Raw genomic sequence first — 19,499 nt, 5'->3', positions numbered from 1 at the left:
CAATTGGGCGGTACCATTCAGGAGAGCGGAGTTGTGACGTCACGTGGGTAGGGTCTATATATGTGTATATATATATATATATATGTATATATATGTATATATATGTATATATATATATATATATATATATATATATATGTATGTATACAGTATATAGGAAAGTCAATTACATGCAATGACACTGCTGTGAAAATTTGAGGTTATTCCAACAAAATTGTCAAAATTATTGGCCTACGAAATGGGGTCAAACATTTTGGAACACCCTGTATTAAGTAGCATCTGGAAAGCTAAGTATTTTGTTTGTTGGAATGTTGAAATATACTAGAACTGGCATATTCTACTCAGTCTATACAATGCAATACAATACCATTTTGGTGTACAGTATTTTTAAGGGAGCGTGTGAGCAGTGTAAAGGGATTTCCCGTTCACACAGGACGTCGACGCGCGCGTTCACGCGGCCAGAGCTTCCTCTCAGCGTGCGGGTGCCCGCCGCCGGAGAAGAACGACAGAAAATGGCGAGTCAGTGTAAAAGGCAGCAATGCTCCATCGACAGGCGCGGCTTTCGGCAAGAACTTGATTCATGGCGGCACAAACTCATCCACTGTGTAGGTAAGAATCGAGCAAGCCACATCAAATACAATTTCACGATTTGAATTCGGCGTCAGAGCGAGCGGGTTCGGTGTAAATAACGAGCTATTACCCAACTCACTTCTGGGCATAAACGAGCGACTTTTTTGTGCCCGACTGTTATCCTCATTATGTGTCGATGGGACAATGTTACAGTTTGTTTGGCGTTTTGTTCCTTCGTTTTAAGCGTTGGTGGAGGGATTTAAATAGTTTAGCTGGGGCCTGAGTGGAATTGTAGTTTGTTTAAAGGGCATCAAGCTCGCCTTAAAGGGAGTGTCACAGGAATTATGCACCGCGTCGGCATAACGGCGCACTCCTCTTTCTTTCCATCAAATGCGCGTTCTCGTGTACTCCTGTCGAAAACGGATTGGTGTTCACTTGCTTTTTTTGGTGTTTAATTTGTTAGACATGGTGGTTTTGAAACGATATTTTGTATCCTGTGCGCGCGCATGATCACAATGAGGAAGTGAGTGGGGGAGCTTCCGCTTTGGACCGACCTATGACACCAAACAGCCGCAACAGATTCGGATTAGTTTGTCTCCACAAAGCCAGGAAATGTATTATAATGCAGTATTTACATTCGACACTTGCATAGCTGTGCTGCATTCACTGTAGTTTTGCCACTCACATGTATGAGTGGAACCAACTGAGGGTAGTTGGGGAAGTTCAGGTCCACAAAAATCCTGTCCATAGAGTAGGGTGACCATATTTTGATTTCCAAAAAAGAGGACACTCGGCCCGGCCTCGAGATATTTGAATTTCACTCGCAGTTAACTCGCTATATCACTTTAATATATTTAATGTGTGCCTCCTCAGTCTGGACAGAAAAATTCAGTTTTATGAAAAAAAAAAAAAAAAAAAAAAAAGTCATATAGTGTATATTATATATTATATGGAAATACGTTTTTTTTTTTACTCAACAGGCTTTATTCTTAAAAAATAAATAAATAAATAAATAAATAAATAAAATAAAATAAAATTTAAAAAACGCAAAAAAAAAAAAAAAAAAAAAAAAAAAAATAGCTTGCAGACCGGTAGAAATATAGTACAGTCAATACAGACACACAGTAGGCTTGTGCCACATAAACTTTTTTATAAATTGCTATCACGACAATTGTCGTTGAGAAATTGTTATTCCCATTTAATTTTTACTCCCATTCAATGTTCTAGATTACACGCAAACAATAACCAAAATAAACCGACAAACTATTCAACTAGCATATTTCCAAACGCAGCAGTTCAAAACTATGTTTCCCATAATGCCTAGCGCGGCTTAGCTCACTGATATTAGCCTATTAGCGAGGCAAAATCAAACTTTGCTGTCTAAGTTTACAATCATCGGTAGCGCAACGATCTGACATCAAACGGGATTTTGCAGATCACGCCAGTACAAAGCTCCGACAGAAGTCAACAGTTGCCATTACATACGTATTTATGGTAAAAAAAAAAAACTCTTAACAACTGGGCAGGCAACTGGGCTACTTAAAATATAATACTAACATTAAACCAAATACACGAACGCAGACCAATTAATACAAGACTAATACAACATACTGCATCTCTTTGTACCCATATATTGTATAATATATAACAGAAGACACATGAGCCACATTAACAGAAGATAAACTTACAGAAATGTGTACGGAGCACGATAAACGTCTCTTAAAACTACTCCTGTAACTGCCTCTTCTCTTGCCAAACCATCAACCCAGTAGATGGCGGTAATGGTCCATAATACAAGGGGTAAACTGTACTCCTTCTCCCGCCCCTACTAGTAGGAGCCACGATAACGCAGGCAAGCGCTGCCCCCCAGCGGCCGGAGATATTCTCTTCAAATTGGTCCTGTGAAAAATCATAAAAACCGGACATTTTCATGAGTTTATAAAACCCGGCCGAATGACGAGGACACGACGTGAAAAGTGGACATGTCCGGGCAAAAGAGGACGTTTGGTCACCCTACCATAGAGCAGGGGTCGGCAACAGGCCCGGATCTAGGTTTACTCACCAGAGTGGGCATTAAGAAATCTTGAGGGGGCACCCCCAATGCAGGCTGTTTTTTACCCTCTGCATTTCTCCGGGCTTGGGACCGGCGCAAGTAGGACACTGGCTTGTGTCCCGCTGAGGCTGCATTATTTTTTTTTTTCCCATTCATCTATCTACTTCAGGGTTCCCCAAACATTTTCCTGTGAGGGCCCCTACTAGTAGGAGCCACGATAACGCAGGCAAGCGCTGCCCCCCAGCGGCCGGAGATATTCTCTTCAAATTGGTCCTGTGAAAAATCATGAAAAACCGGACATTTTCATGAGTTTATAAAACCCGGCCGGATGACGAGGACACGACGTGAAAAGTAGACATGTCCGGGCAAAAGAGGACGTTTGGTCACCCTACCATAGAGCAGGGGTCGGCAACAGGCCCGGATCTAGGTTTACTCACCAGAGTGGGCATTAAGAAATCTTGAGGGGGCACCCCCAATGCAGGCTGTTTGTTACCCTCTGCATTTCTCCGGGCTTGGGACCGGCGCAAGTAGGACACTGGCTTGTGTCCCGCTGAGGCTGCATTATTTTTTTTTTTCCCATTCATCTATCTACTTCAGGGGTCCCCAAACATTTTCCTGTGAGGGCCACATAACTTTTCCCTTCTCTGATGAGGGGCCGGGTCAGTTTGTAACAGAAAAAGTGTGACGATTGCAGGAGTGCCTAAATGTAAAAATGTATTGTTTTTCAGAAAGCCACAATTAAATAACCCTTTCTGGATTCTTCACGGAACAAAAGTAAATAAAATAAAATAAAAAATAATATAATTAGTGCTGTCAAACGATTAAAATTTTTAATCGAGTTAATTACAGCTTAAAAATGAATTAATCGTAATTAATCGCAATTCAAACCATCTATAAAATATTATTGTTGGAATGGAAAGATAAGACACAAGACGGATATATACATTCAACATACGGTAAATAAGTATTTGTTTATTATAACAATAAATCAACAAGATGGCATTAACATTATTAACATTCTCTTAAAGCGATCCATGGATAGAAAGACTTGAAGTTCTTAAAAGATAAATGTTAGTACAAGTTATAGAAATTTTATATTAAAACCCCTCTTTGCGTCAAATATTTTAACGTGATTAATTTAAAAAATTAATTACCGCCCGATAACGTGATAATTTTGACAGCCCTAAATATAATATAATATATAACATAATATAATATAATAACACAATTAATTAAATAGATAATAATAACCAAATAACCCTCTCTGGGTTCTTCACAGAAAAAAGCCAGGAAATAAATAACACTATGGGGGGAAGAAAAAAAAAAAGAAAAATTGTTCAGGGGGCCAGACCAAATGTGGAGGCGGGCCGTATGTAGCTCAAGCTAGTGTGCTATGCTTTACATATAATAGTTGTGTATATAAATGTATTGTGCAGTTTGTTGTATATTGAGTATTAAATATGTCTATTTTTCGGTTGTACTTTCACAATATTAAGACAAGTGTCTTCCCAAAAAGCAAGAAGAGACCAAGCCTTGTGGTTTATAGAAGTGCATTCATTTTTAGATGGCTGTCGGGCAGTGCAGAAGTGAAACGCACTGTTTTGGGCAGTACATGTACTGTAATATTTTTGGCACGGTGTCGGTGGATTGGGATGTGTGCGTTTGTAAATCAAGCGCTCCCTTTCTGTGACGTCACGCTCAAGTGTGCCGCACGGTTAGCGAGAAACACATCTTAATAAGCCACTGAAAAGATGACAATCGCTTCGATGGTGTTTTAAAGATTGATATTGATTATTATAAGGAAAGCCATTAATCCTTTTTGCTCTACCATATTTTTGTTATGAGAAATGAGTGATGAACCTTACTATATAATGTTTGCATTTTACAGTGTTAGTTATAAGTTAGTAAGTTATTGAGAGGCCTTTTGGTTATTGATAGGCTTGCTGTCCTAACCTGTCTCCCGGGTTAAGAAAGTTGTTCCATGGACCAAGACCACAACAGTCTCCTCTCCTGTAGCGCCAAATCTTTTTATTTGATGACAAAGCACAATACCTGTTGGGTTTATGTTTTAGTTCAGTGTAGGGCTGTCCCAAACGACTAATTTCCTCCCGATTAGTCAGCCGACTATTTTTACGATTAATCTAATAATTTTTTTTTTTTTTTACTACTTTAATAATGAAATTTTTGTTGAAGCTTATTCATTCACAAAAAACATTTTGGAACACCTACATTCTTTATTATCGTATAAATAAATAACATAAATCAATATAATAAATAATAATAATAAATCAATAATAAATCACAAACAATGTGGTCAAATGATGCTGGCATTAACTAGTGCAAAAAAAAAAAAGTAAATGGAAACGCTGAGACTTCACCTCTTTAACAGGAGTCAAAACAATTCTTACCGTTTTTGTGGTATGTCATTGTCTATATTGTTCTAAATGTTAAAATGAATTGCAATGTCCCGGACAACCATTTTCAGAATACTTTGTGTGAGTTCAGATGCTTTTTCTGGTGTGCATTCCGCATTTTTGGGGGAGGGGAAAAACTGTTCAACTTTTGTTTGTTTTAACCTGAAAATGGATAAAGTAGAGGGCACACTGAAATATTACCACAACTATTTTGAATGAGAGGCACACATACTCACAGTAACAAAAATTAAATATATAGTATTAATTTTATAGTATACTACAATATGTATATACACAATGATACTTTATAATATAAAGTGACTAACATTAGTGCAGTCATGAATTACAATAAGCAGGCCAGTGCTGTTTCCATATATACTTTGATTATATTATGTATATACAGGATGTATGTATATATTTTCCCCAAGTGGGAGCTTCCATGATCCTAATAAATGTAATAATAATTACAAAATATATGAATGAATATATATAATTATACAGTAGGGAGAACAAGTGTTTGATACACTGCCAATTGGTTTTCCCATTGGCAGTGTATCTAATACTTGTTCTCCCCACTGTACATACATTTATTTTTTTATTAAATAAAAAAGCACGTTGATACGACGCACATAAAGGTAACTTCCATTTTTAAAAATCGTTAGAAAGTTGTATGGACTTACAATCCGCTAGCTTGTTGTTTCTTGTTGTCTTGGAAAATTATACTTTGGTGACGGCGCTTCAAGTGTTCGTTCATAGCCGACGTGCTACCGTGGTATGTGAGCTCAGCTTAGCAAAGAGTACACACAGTGGCACCCTCCATATTTTCCTTGAAATTATTCCAGGCTCTGACTATTGTGGTCCGCTTTTTTGGCTTTATGCCACTTTCACGTGTCACCAATTCTGCCCTTTTTGGTAATTGGCGGGGTTTTCAACTCCTCGCCATAGTGAGGAGTGAACCGGAGATTCACTTGGCTCGTTGTCGTCGGTTCGGCCCATGTCCTCCTCAGGAAGGCGGCGGCGTGCATAAAGACACCGAGAGGTGTCGGATGGCTCTTTATGGATACTTTTATTGTCCCAAACAAAAACGCAGGGGATGCAGCCACTGAACTCCGCGCTACCCGCACACTTTCCAAACTCACCGATCTCACTCCCTCTGTTTCGCTCCCTCTCTCTCGCTCGCCCACTTTCTTCCTCTTTGCTCATTCTGACAATGCCGGTCACATTGAAATAACAGCGGCCCCCTTGGGGGTGTTAGTAACAACCGCTTGCATTGCGAGCGCCCGCCATTCTAAACTTTATCCGCATGTAATTTTTTTTTTAACCCGTCAATACCCGTCGACGGTATGTTTTGCCCATCGACGCATTTACGTTATTGATGACGTCGACAACGTCGACTAGTCAGGACAGCTCTAGTTCAGTGCTCATTATTCAGGAAACACATCTTCAATTATATTGACTAATTGATTGTGATTGACTCAAATTATATTTATTTGAAAAAATAAATATTGGCACTTTATTTGAAGTCAAGACTATTCTTGTCTTTGTTTTGTTTATGATAATGTTCATGTCATTATGAAAATTCTGGTGAGGTCAAAGGCAAATGTATGTTGAATCCACCATTATTATTATTATTTTTTAAACCTCCAGGTGTTCAAAAACTCTGATGAATATACATTTTAGAAATTTTATATTTATTATCGATATCGGTATCGGCTTTGAGGAACAGGAAGATATCGGTATCGGTTTCAAAAAATGGATATTGTGCACCCCTAGTTACATGTCCACATGCCGCCTCCTCCGCCCGCTTGGAAGAGGAGGGATATTAGAATTTTTTTTTTCGGCCAGCAGCCGCTGTAAGTAATGTGTACAGTCATTGTTGTGAAGGTGGGAAACGGTGGGCACCACTAATTTTGCTTCTGAAAGTCCGACCTGCATAACAGTTTAGCATTACCATTAATTTAAACTGTGGACTTGCTAACCTGAGTAGGAAGCTGCTTCAGGAGAATTGTCCTCCTGTGTGTGTATTCAACTATGTTAACGTTAATTAAACTGATAAATATAGTAAACTCTGCTCAGCTGTAAGACATGTAGAGAACCAAGCCTTCTCCCCAGTTTTCATTTTTATTTTGCTTATGTGGTCTTAAAGCAGCCCAAAGGAGCTTTCATTTTTGTTGAGTTTGACTGTGCTTTAGGACAAAAGTAGTGTTTTTCCTGAAGGAAGGCTCCATTTTGATTTATTTTTGTTATTCCCTGACTAAGACGTTTTTTTTTTTGTTTGTTTGTTTTTTTGTTGTTGTTATATTTAATTTATTTAGACAATTTTGAGTGGTATTAAGACAAATGTTTAATTTATTGAATTCCTGGATAGTGAAGAGATGATTAACAATTTTGTATTTCTTTTGTATGTTAATACACAAATTTGTGTTCAGATATTGCAATTTAAATTTACTAATAAAATCCAGACATTTATTCTGGAATTTAAAAAAAAATATTTCACAGTTCACAGTTAAGAAAAGTTAGTTGCCCTTTCCATCAGATGGTCTGTTTGTTTCCCAATGTCCTTTTAAATGCTGTTTACTGATAATTTGTAGGGCTGTCAAAATTATCGCGTTAACGGCCGGTAATTATTTTTTTAAATTAATCACATTAAAATATTTGACTCAATTAATGCACATGCCCCGCTCAAACAGATTAAAATGACAGCACAGTGCAAAGTCCACTTGTTGTGTTTTTTGGAGTTTTGTCGCCCTCTGCTGGCGCTTGGGTGCGACTTATTTTATGGGCTTCAGCATTGTGTAATTATTGACATCAACAATGGCGGGCTACTAGTTTATTTTTTGATTGAAAATGTTACAAATTTTATTAAAACGAAAACATTAAGATGGATTTTATTATAAAATTTTAGTAACTTGTGCTAACATTTATCTTTTAAGAACTACAAGTCTTTTTATCCATGGATCGCTTTAACAGAATGTTAATGTTAATGCCATCTTGTTGATTTATTGTAATAATAAACAAATACAGTACTTATGTACCGTATGTTGAATGTATATATCCATATTGTGTCTTATCTTTCCATTCCAACAATAATTTACAGAAAAATATGGCATATTTTAGAGATGGTTTGAATTGCGATTAATTACGATTAATTAATTTTTAAGCTGTAGTTAACTTGATTAAAAAATTTAATCGTTTGACAGCCCTAATAATTTTTTTTTTTCTTTGGAATGATTTTCTCTTGCTCAGGATTTGGGTTTAAGACCCAGATTAGACATGAAGTTTCTCCGTGGGAATGTATTAATTTAATGCATGCATTGCTATCAAATGAACATTTTCTCTACACAAATTAAAGATAAAATTAAAAGGACAATTGATGCGTTCTGTCATCCGCCTCTTGTTACCTTCTATTCAAGTATGGTACTTACACCTACCGCACACACAGCCCATTCCAACCCACGTAGCAACTCTTCAGTCTTCGATGACAATTGATGATATAAAATGTATTACCATTACTAACACACAGACGCAATTTGACTTCTCATTGACATTGCAGAATCGAGAATAACTACTCTATGTAGTGTAGTTTTGACTCATCATTCTCATGATACGCTATGACAATCACTGATCAACCATAATTCACACCCTATCCTTGTTTATCTGAAATAACGCAGTCACAAAATGTGCTAGGATGTTAATGTTAATGTTAATACAAAAAGGAAGAAAGCCCAGTGGTAAAAAAAAAAAAAAAATACACTTGAGCATCTTGTGACGATGCTGATCTCAAAATGTCACACTACATCAGTCTCATGTACAGTGGCCACCATACATTGTCCGTGTTAAAAACATGTGCGCGCGCACATGTATTATGCATGCAAAAAAATGCTTTTGACTTTGTACTTGGACCACTCGTTGATAGTTCAGCAAAGTAATTGCACTGAATTGTGTGTGTTTTTTTTTTTTTGGAGCAAAAACAAAAAAACTACAAATCCAGTCCAGAAGTCAAGTTTATGTAGGCATTCATCTTAAAAATATCTTTAAAATACTCAGATTACAGACATGCCACCAGTACTGCCATCTATTTTAATGTTTTATTTGGTTTCCATTGTCGGTAAAGTGACGGCTGTAAATAGATTAATTGCGAAAAAAAAAAAAACTCTGCTGGAAATGCAATTTGGTGTACTGCAGCCTGTGAGATCGTTCTGATCATTCTTAGGGACATAACACACGGGACACGATGGCAAAATGCGAAAGTCATCGCCGTTGAGCTTGACAGCCAACACACGGGGTGCGATGCGACTGCAGCGGCAAATGACAGGGAACTGCATCGCCCTCTTTCTATGCATCATCGCTCGTCTCTGATTGGCAATGAATTTGGAGGGCATTTCAAAATTTCCAGTCTTTTCTGAGCACTAACAACTTCCCATACTGCTGCTTTTTTATTTATGTCCCGGAAATCATGCCGAGAAGTATCATAAAGTATGTGCTGATCGCACCTACACTGCTAAAATGACGCGCTCCTCCAAGTTTATTTTTTTGTAACGACAAGCAATGTTATACAATCATTAAAACTTGTCAAGAACAGCAAACATAAAAGAGATATGACAGAAAAATTAAATGTCCATGTTGACAGTGTTTTTTTTCCCACGTTGAAAAAGTGTGGCGTGTGGATGTAAATTTTCAGGTTGGCCAGTGTCCTCGCAGGTGATTTGTCGACCAATAAATCCGTTGCTGATTAGTTGTATTACCAGGCAGCAGCGACAGAAATGGAACTACAGTGGTATGAGAAAGTATCTGAACCTTTTGGAATTTCTCACATTTCTGCATAAAATCACTATCAAATGTGATCGGATCTTTATCAAAATCACACAGATGACAAAAACTGTGTCTGCTTTAACTAACCCCCCCCCCCCCCCCCCCCCAAACATTTATAGGTTTTCATATTTTAATGAGGATAGCATGAAACAATGACAAAAGGAGGGGAAAAATAAGAAAGTGAACCCACTGCCTAAGGAGACTTAAAGAGCAAATGAAACCAATTTTTACCCAACAATTTAAGTCGGGTGTGTGCCCAATCACTGATGAGTGGTTTAAAGATGCCGTGCCCACTATAAAACACACACCTGGTAAGAATTATCTCGACGAGAAGCATTGTCTGATATGCATCATGGCCCGTTCAAAAGAGCTGTCTGAAGACCTGCGATCAAGGATGGTTGATTTGTATAAAGCTGGGAAAGGATACAGAAAGATCTCTAAAAGTCTGGATGTTCATCAATCGACAGTGAAGTAGTCTACAAATTGAGAGACTTTGGCCCTGTTGCTTCTCTCCCAAAGAGTGGCCGTCCACCAAAGATGACGCCAAGAGTTCAGCGGAAAATACTCAGAGTTAAAAAAGGACCCTAGAGTGTCTGCTAAAGACTTACAGAAAATCACTAGAACAGTCAAATGTCTCTGTGCACACATCAAATATTTGTAAAACTATGGCCACGGATGGTGTTCATTGGAGGACCCCACGGAGGAAGCCACTGCTGTCTAAAAAACATTGATGCTCATTCAATGTTCGCAAAAAGACCCTTGGACACTCCACAGAGGTTTTGGCAAAATATTTTGTGGACTGATGAAACCAAAGTTGAATTGTTTTGGAGTAACACACAACGTCATATGTGGAGAAAAATGGAATAGCTCACCAACATGAACACCTCTTCCCCACAGTGAGGCGTGGTGGAGGGAGCATCATGATTTGGGGATGTTTTGCTACCTGAGGGCCTGGACAACTTGCAATCATCAATGCAAGAATGAATTCAAAGGTTTTGCAGGAAAACCTGAGGCTGTCTGTCAGACAGTTGAAGCTGAAAAAAATGGGTGCTGCAACATGACAATGATCCAAAACACAGAAGTAAATCAACTTCAGAATGGTTTCAGTAGAACAAAATACATGTTCTGGAGTGGCCAAGTCAAAGTCCAGACTTGAACCCCATTGACATGCTGTGGCATGACCGAAAGACAGCAATTCATGCCAGACATCCCAGGAATCTGACTGAACTACAGCAGTTTTGTAGAGAAGAAATGGCCAGGATTAGTCCTGATCGATATACCAGACTGATCTGCAGCTACAGGAAGCGTCTGGTTGAAGTTATTGCTGCCAAAGCGGGGCCACAAAATGTTAAATGTTATGGTTCACTTACGTATTCCCCCCCCCTTCAGTCATTGTTTGCATACTATCCTCATTAAAATATATACACTTGTCAATGTTTGGGTGGTTTTAGTAAAAGCAGAGTTTTTTTTTTTAATCTGTGTGATTTTGACAAAGCTCGGTTCACATTTGATGGTGATTTTAAGCAGACATGTGAGAAATTCCAAGATATTCAGACAGTTTTTCATACCACTGTATTTCCTATTTTCTTATATCGTGTATACGTGCACGAGCGCAAATTCTCATGTGCAGAAAATGTATTGAATGTGAGCCACGTGGCTTCCCGTGTGTTTTGCCCCCCTTATGCTGTGTTCAACTTTGATAAGTATAAATGACCGCTGTTACCTGGTGAACTCCCACTATAAACATTGCTCAGAACAAAACGCCACTCAGCGCTGCATTTACCACTGAACACACAAAAGGAGACATAATAGTTGTTTGTCACGTCACACGCCTCTTTTATGATTGACAAACCTCCCTTGTGCTTGGGCTGCAATTGTGAAGCTCCAGAGTACATGACAAATGCATCAGCTTGCTGCCCATAGAAAGACCTTGTCTGTCCACAACAACAAGGACATACTTTTGTTTGGCTTTTTGGTGGAGAGGGCCGCACGCCGACACCAGCACCCTGCTCGTACTCAAATGGACATTTTGTTTTGTATTTATTGTGTGCAGTAAAACCACGGACCCCGAGACAAGGGCAATTGTCCCATAAAACAGGAGCAACAATTGTTTGCATGTTTGCTTACATGGGATCATGGCCAGCCCCCAGATGCAAGCCATGTACAGTGGGGCAAATAAGTATTTAGTCCACCACTAATTGTGCAAGTTCTCCCACTTGAAAATATTGGAGAGGCCTGTAATTGTCAACATGGGTGAGCCTCAACCATGAGCGACAGAATGTGGGGGAAAAAAACAGAAAATCACATTGATTGATTTTTGGTGGAAAATAAGTATTTGGTCAATACCCAAAAGTTCATCTCAATACTTTGTTATGTACCCTTTGTTGGCAACAGTGCTGTCACAGATTACTTGAAAAAGTAATTTAATTACTGATTACTGATTACGCCTCATAAAAGTAATTTAATTACTTTACTGATTACTTCATTATCAAAGTAACTAAGTTACTTTAAAAGTAATCTGTCAGTTACTTTTTACCCGTTTTCCTCCCTTTGCCGCCTCAACATAAGCATGACAACAGAAAAATATCATCACATGCAATTGACTTTCTGATCATTGAATTTAAAGGGGAATATCAGAATTTTGCACTAGCTTAGCCACTCTGGAGCCCTGAAACTAACAAATATCTGACAAACTGCTTGGAATTTGTTGAAATCAACTGCACGGACCAATTAAACCCCGCCAACTCTAAGATTAAGCCTAATGTCAAAACTTCTGAATTTCGGCTTATGGTTAACAGCATATCAGTGCCAATGTAAAACAATGCAAACTGACTGCACAAAATTGCAAAGGTGGTAGCGGGCGTGGACCACAACCCGGAAGTACTCCTCTCAACACACGCGCGGTCAATTTGGCCACAAAACGTGGCGGAAACTAAGCACTTTACACTCATTCGGACTTGCAACACATCCCACAGATGCTAAACGAACACATCACCTCACGGCATAAATTTGCAACACGCATATGATGTAAACAAAGCTTGCCAACTTGGAGCGATGACTGCCCGTCGTTGCTACGGCAAAGCTACGAAACGGCCGCGCATGTAGGAAGTCCAACCTTTTACTGATACCGTCCAGAATGAAGGAAAAATACTCACCTTCATTCATGGATATCCACAGATCGACATTCCCTCACAACGTGTCAACACTCGGCTCCAATGTCCACCCGCCTGGCCCACGCCTTCAGTCCCACAACACATGTGACACGAGACCAAAACAGGAAATAGCTAAGAGGTTGTCATGGAAACACGTACCGGGAACCTTTTATTTGAGCATTTTCTATTCAAAATGCTCTTCGTACATGACTACAATAATCTTCATTTTACATACGTTATGAGGCAATGCAAAAATAATAACGCAGAGACACTAAGGAAACTAACTTTAATCAGATTACCGGTGTAGAAAAATGAACGCGTTAGATTACTCGTTACTGAAAAAAGTCATCAGATTACAGTAACACGTTACTAACTAACGCGTTACTGACAACACTGGTTGGCAATAACGGAGGCCGAACGTTTTCTGTAACTCTTCACAAGCTTTTCACACACTGTTGCTGGTATTTTGGCCCATTCCTCCGTGCAGATCTCCTCTAGAGCAGTGATGTTTTGGGGCTATCGTTGGGCAACACGGACTTTCAACTCCCTCCACAGATTTTCTATGGGGTTGAGATCTGGAGACTGGCTAGGCCACTCCAGGACCTTGAAATACTTCTTACGAAGCCACTCCTTTGTTGCCCTGGCTGTGTGTTTGGGATCATTGTCATGCTGAAAGACCCAGCCACGTCTCATCTTCAATGCCCTTGCTGATGGAAGGAGATTTTCACTCAAAATCTCTCAATACATGGCCCCATTCATTCTTTCCTTTACACAAATCAGTCGTCCTAGTCCCTTTGCAGAAAAACAGCCCCAAAGCAAGATGTTTCCACCCCCATGCTTCACAGTGGGTATGGTGTTCTTCGGATGCAATTCAGTATTCTTTCTCCTCCAAACACCAGAACTTGTGTTTCTACCAAAAAGTTCTATTTTGGTTTCATCTGACCATTACACATTCTCCCAGTCCTCTTCTAGATCATCCAAATGCTCTCTAGCGAACCGCAGACGGGCCTGGAACTGTACTGGCTTCAGCAGGGGGACACGTCTGGCAGTACAGGATTTGAGTCCCTGGCGGCGCATTGTGTTACTGATAGTAGCCTTTGTTACTCTGGTCCCAGCTCTCTGTAGGCCATTCACTAGGTCCCCCTGTGTGGTTCTGGGATTTATGCTCACCGTTCTTGTTATCATTTTGACGCCACGGGGTGAGATCTTGCATGGAGCCCCAGGTCGAGGGAGATTATCAGTGGTTCTGTATGTCTTCCATTTTCTAATAATTGCTCACCACAGTTGATTTCTTTACACCAAACGTTTTACCTATTGCAGATTCAGTCTCCCTAGCCTGGTGCAGGTCTACAATTTTGTCTCTGGTGTCCTTTGACAGCTCTTTGGTCTTGGCCACAGTGGAGTTTGGAGTGTGACTGAGGTTGTGGACAGGTGTCTTTTATACCGATAATGAGTTAAAACAGGTGCCATTAATACAAGTAACGAGTGGTGCCTTGTTAGACCTCGTTAGAAGTTAGACCTCTTTGACATCCAGAAATCTTGCTTGTTTGTAGGTTACCAAATACTTATTTTCCACTCTAATTTGGAAATAAATTCTTTAAAAATCAAACAATGTGATTTTCTGTTTTTTTCCACAATCTGTCTTTCATGGTTGAGGTTTACCCATGTTGACAATTACAGGCCTCTCTAATCTTTTCAAGTAGGAGAACTTGCACAATTGGTTGTTGACTAAATACTTATTTGCCCCACTGTACTCTTCGAATTTGAAGCTGGAAGATTTACTGAATTTCACAATATTGTACTTTTTGACTAGTGGGTGTACAGGGTTTGCTCACACAAAAATCTGCATATGTAGAACTCTGACGAATTACCTTATTTATAATTGAAATGTATACTTGTCCCATTTAATTCTATAGTGGACCACAGTGATGTGCTTATATGGCCTACATTTTTCCCACCCAAACTGAAGCATAGCAGAGTTCTTGCATCCATTAATGGTCTTGTGAGTGCTTTCTTCTAGCTTGCTTTTCTCTGTCGTACAAATATTTTTTCTTTCCACATTAAATTGAACTCTTTTGTGTTTTTTTTGGGCGGGCATTCCAAGTTTGTACATTGTTGCACCATTTGAGTGTCAGTTTGCATCAGATCATGTTAAGTATTCATGCACTGTTTTTCCTCCATTGATGTTCCACAAAACTGCAGGCTCATTGCCTACTATTAAAGCTGATCTATCGACTGTACAGAACTCTCAAGGAAAATGAAGTGTAACACAGTTTTTCTTATATGCTTGGGTATGATCCAAGCTTGCCAGATAACCTCAAGATTTTGTGGCTTGCCCAGAGGCGTCCATCACATGCTTTGTAGCTGCCTGGCCTCTTCGATGGACCACTTTAGGATGAACGTAGTCACGCTGTGTTGCTCAGCTAATTCATGCAAATTTGTTATCCCTCCTCATTTCGTTCTCATTTTTATCTTTACCGTGATGGAACACTGCTCTGTTATCTCGGCGACATGCAAAATTTAAAACTCACAGTCTGAATAGCGCTCCATTTATAAAACATGTCTTTAAAGATTAAAACATTTGTTGTTGTTGAAGTGTTCGGGGAGGAAAGGCAAACATGGCACGAATAGCAGTGTATGTTTTGGGCTCTACTATACACTAATTTGAGCAGAGGGAGCTCCTTTGCTGCAAGAGCCTGAGTTGTTGCACTGTATGTGACAGGGTACAGTAGTTGGATTGGGGGATGGGTTGAGTGGAGGTTGATGCAGTACTGTACGCCCTCAGCAGCGCAAGAGGAGCAGAAGGGTGGGTCATACATGGGGGAAAGAGGCAGCACGTCTTATCATGAGAACTCATTTTTGTTACTTTTATCTTGCTTTTAAACTGTGCTTGTTAATTTTAATTTGTATCTCTTCTACAGTGTGCTTGAGTACTTTGAAGGCGCTTCGAAATATAATATATAATTTTTGCTAAGACTTATTTTAAAGGATACCATGCATGTTTTTTTGGGGTGGGGGCATATTTTAGGGTGACCATATTTTGATTTCCAAAAAAGAGGACACTCGGCCCGGACTCGAGATACTTGAATTTTACTCGAAGATCACTCAAAGATGCCTATATCACCCACTTTTTGATACTCAACTGGTTTCTCAACAGGCTTTATTCTTCCTAAAACAAAACAAAACAAAAAAAAAAACGAATAGTGATTAAAAAAATAATATAATGCAGACCCATGGAAATGTAGTCCAGTCAATACACACACAGTAGGCTATGTGCCAACTCAACATTTTTTAAAATTACGATCACGACAATTGTCGTTGACAAATTGTTTTTCCCACTCAATTTTTATTCTCATTCAATGTTCTAGATTGTACGCAAACAATAACCGAAATAAACTGACAAGCTATTTAACCAGCATGTTTCCAAACGCAGCAGTTCAAAACTAAATTGCCCATAATGCCTAGCGTGGCTGAGCTCACTGATTGCTACCCTATTAGCGAGTACGGGAGTCGAGGCAAAATCAGACTTCGCTATACAAGTTTAGAATCATCGGCAGCGCAAAGATGCGACACCAAACGGGATTTTGCAGATTACACCAGTACAAATCTCCGACAGAAGTCAACATTTGCCATTATATACGTATTTATCGTAAAAAAAAAAAAAAAAAAAAAAAAAATCATAAGAAACACAGCTATTTAAAATATAATACAGTGGTACCTCTACATACGAAGTTAATCCGTTCCAGGACCTTGTTTGTAAGTCGAAATGGTCGTATGTCGAGCAGGATTTTCCCATAGGAATACATTATAATTCCATTAATTCGTTCCACAGCCCAAAAACCTTCACTAAATCCTTAAAAAATACTGCTGGTACTATTACAAATGGCAATTACACATAGCAAAACAAATAAATTATAAATCAAAATCGGAATAATAATAATAATAATAATTCCTGTATTAATGTAACGAATCGGGTTCTAATGTGGCGGACGTTTTTTGCTGACCCTGAACGCACCGCGGGGCTCACGTGCCAGAGACAGACCGGTGAGCTTGAGTTTCACTTTCACTTTGAATGTTTTCTTGAGAACGCGTCAATTGCGGCAGACAGAAGGTGTTTTTGTTTTGAATAAGTTGTGAAATAAATGATAAAAACGTGGCAAAGTTGGCGATTTCTCTGGAGATGTTACCATAATAAGAATTGTCAGCTTAACTTATAAAGACTGGCGAACGATGGTCGTCGGAGGACCGTGGAGATGTATTGTTGAGCCATTTCACGGATGCCCACCCTACGCTCATATTTTTCTGTCATTTGCATCTTCATTTAGAAGGTAAGCGTCAACTTTTTCCTTGTTTCACCACCTGTACCAACCTTTTCTGAAACCAGTGTTGATTTGTCACACAAGAAAATCCGCCGTGCATTCGTCTGCGGTGCTGCCATTGTCGTCGTATTTCGAGCATGTCGTCGGATGTAGAAACAAATGGCGAGTCAAATTTTACGTCGGATGTCGAAAAGTTCGTGTGTCGAAGCGATCGTATGTAGAGGTACCACTGTACTAGCATTCAACCAAATAAACTAAAGCAGATCAATTACAAGTCTCATACAATATACTGCATCTCTGTGTGCACATATAACCCTATATACAACAGATGACACGTGATTGACATTAACAGGAGATAAACTTACAGGAAGGTTTATGACCACGTCTTTTAGAACTCCTTATTGAACTCCTTACTGTAGTCTGATCTCTCGCCAAAACGACAGTAGATGGTGGTAATTCCCCATGAAACAAAGGGTAAACTGCCAACAAAAAAGAAGAAGAAGATCTACTCCTTCTCCTGCCCCTATTAGTAGGAGCCACCTCAACGCAGGCAAGCGCTTCCCCCTAGCGGCCGGAGGGATTGTCTTCAAATTGGTCCTGTGAAAAATCATAAAAACAGGACATTTTCATGAATTTGTGAAAGCTGGCCGGTCGGTAATAAGAGGACTTGTCCGGGCAAAAGAGGACGTTTGGTCACCCTAGCATATTTACACATATGTGGATGGCTGTGTGAAGTAAGCCAGTGTTCAACACGATTCCAAGTCTGCATAGTTGGCTGGTGGCGGTGAGCAATTACTAGCTACCCGTCACTTATAACAATCATTTTAATTACGAAAGCTGAGTTTGTTGGGCCATCATTATAATTAGAAAATCTGAATTAATTTTGCCATGGTTGACCAAAATTTTGCGTCCTTATTTATTTGGGTATGTTTACACTCAGATGAAGGTATGAAGTGTTAGTGTTGCTATTCTTCATAGGCAGAGGTGGGTAAGTAACACATTACATGTACTCCGTTACATTTAATTGAGTAACTTTTTGAGAAAAATGTCATTCTAAGAGTAGTTTTACGAAGCTAAACCTTTGACTTTTACTTGAGTAGATTTGTGAAGAAAAAACGCTTCGCTTACTCCGCTACTTTGGGCCACCCAAGGTTCGTCACCAGCAGACCTGGTTGCAGAAGGAAATTACAGTGGGGGCATTACATTTTGTGTGGGGGGGGGGGGGGGGCACACTTCTTCAACGTAAATTTAGCCTGAACAGTGGTGCTTTTACCAGTTATATTTTCTGATGATGGTGTCAGTCAGTGAAACTGCAGGAGGTGGCAGCGCTATCCCTTCACGGCAGCGTCTTTGTCATGGCTTGAGTTCATCTTTAGTTTATTGAAAAAAACACGGATGTCCATTCCAATTTGAATTAGCAACGGAGGAGCCGCTCAATTGCCATTACTGTAACCGAAGCAATCCCTATCCAATCGCAGTACCCAATAGCCAGCTACACGGCCCGCCCCCCTTATCTGTGATTGGCTAGAAATTGCCTTCATTCGCTGCTCAGATTGGTTGAATTGAATGACGACAGATCAAGATAGGATGAATAGAGCAGTGTTTTTCAGCCTTTTCTGAGTCACGGGACGTTTTTACATTGGAAAAAATCTTGCGGCAAACCACACCAAAATGTTCCAAAATTACTTTCTGTACAGTATATTTAATTATAAAACAATTTCTCAGTATTTATACTTACTCAGTGTGAAACTTGAGCCTATTAAGATGAACACAAAGCCAAAAAACTGGCAGGAATCTTCTTCAACAGCTCTCAGTCTCTCTGTTTTTATTAGGGCCCGAGCACTAAGCGTGCGAAGGCCCTATTGTTTTGCAAAGGATTATTATTAGGGCCCGAGCACTAAGCGTGCGAAGGCCCTATTGTTTTGCAAAGGATTATTTTTTTTTTTATTATTATTATTATTATTTTTTTTTTTCAGGGCAAATGAAAACGGCCAATTTGGAGGCCTCAGCATGCACGAAAAGTCACCAAAATTTGCACATACGTCCGGAAAATTGTAAATTTCGATAATTTTGCAACGTTGCAAAAAAATATAACAAAATGGCTCAGTGACGCCCCCTTGAAATTTTAAAATTGGCCTATAACATTAGGGTCTGTCAGCGTAGAGCAATGAAATTTGGG

At 39.4% G+C, this 19,499-nt stretch overlaps 1 protein-coding gene across 2 annotated transcripts in view; it reads left to right on the top strand.

Annotated features, from left to right (window-relative positions):
* Positions 1-486: 486 nt before the first annotated feature.
* wu:fc17b08 (ligand-dependent corepressor) overlaps positions 487-19,499 on the top strand; it is a 101,814-nt gene continuing 82,801 nt past the window's right edge. For both annotated transcript variants that reach the window (XM_057847617.1, XM_057847618.1), the window contains exon 1: positions 487-609. In XM_057847617.1, the coding sequence (XP_057703600.1) occupies positions 513-609 (97 nt within the window). In that variant the 5' untranslated portion in view covers positions 487-512. The remainder of the gene's footprint in view (positions 610-19,499) is intronic.

Source organism: Corythoichthys intestinalis, chromosome 10 (assembly GCF_030265065.1).
Source record: "Corythoichthys intestinalis isolate RoL2023-P3 chromosome 10, ASM3026506v1, whole genome shotgun sequence".
NCBI lineage: Eukaryota > Metazoa > Chordata > Actinopteri > Syngnathiformes > Syngnathidae > Corythoichthys > Corythoichthys intestinalis.
Note: the sequence above shows the minus strand (reverse complement) of the source record. Positions and strands in the feature narration are given on the sequence as shown.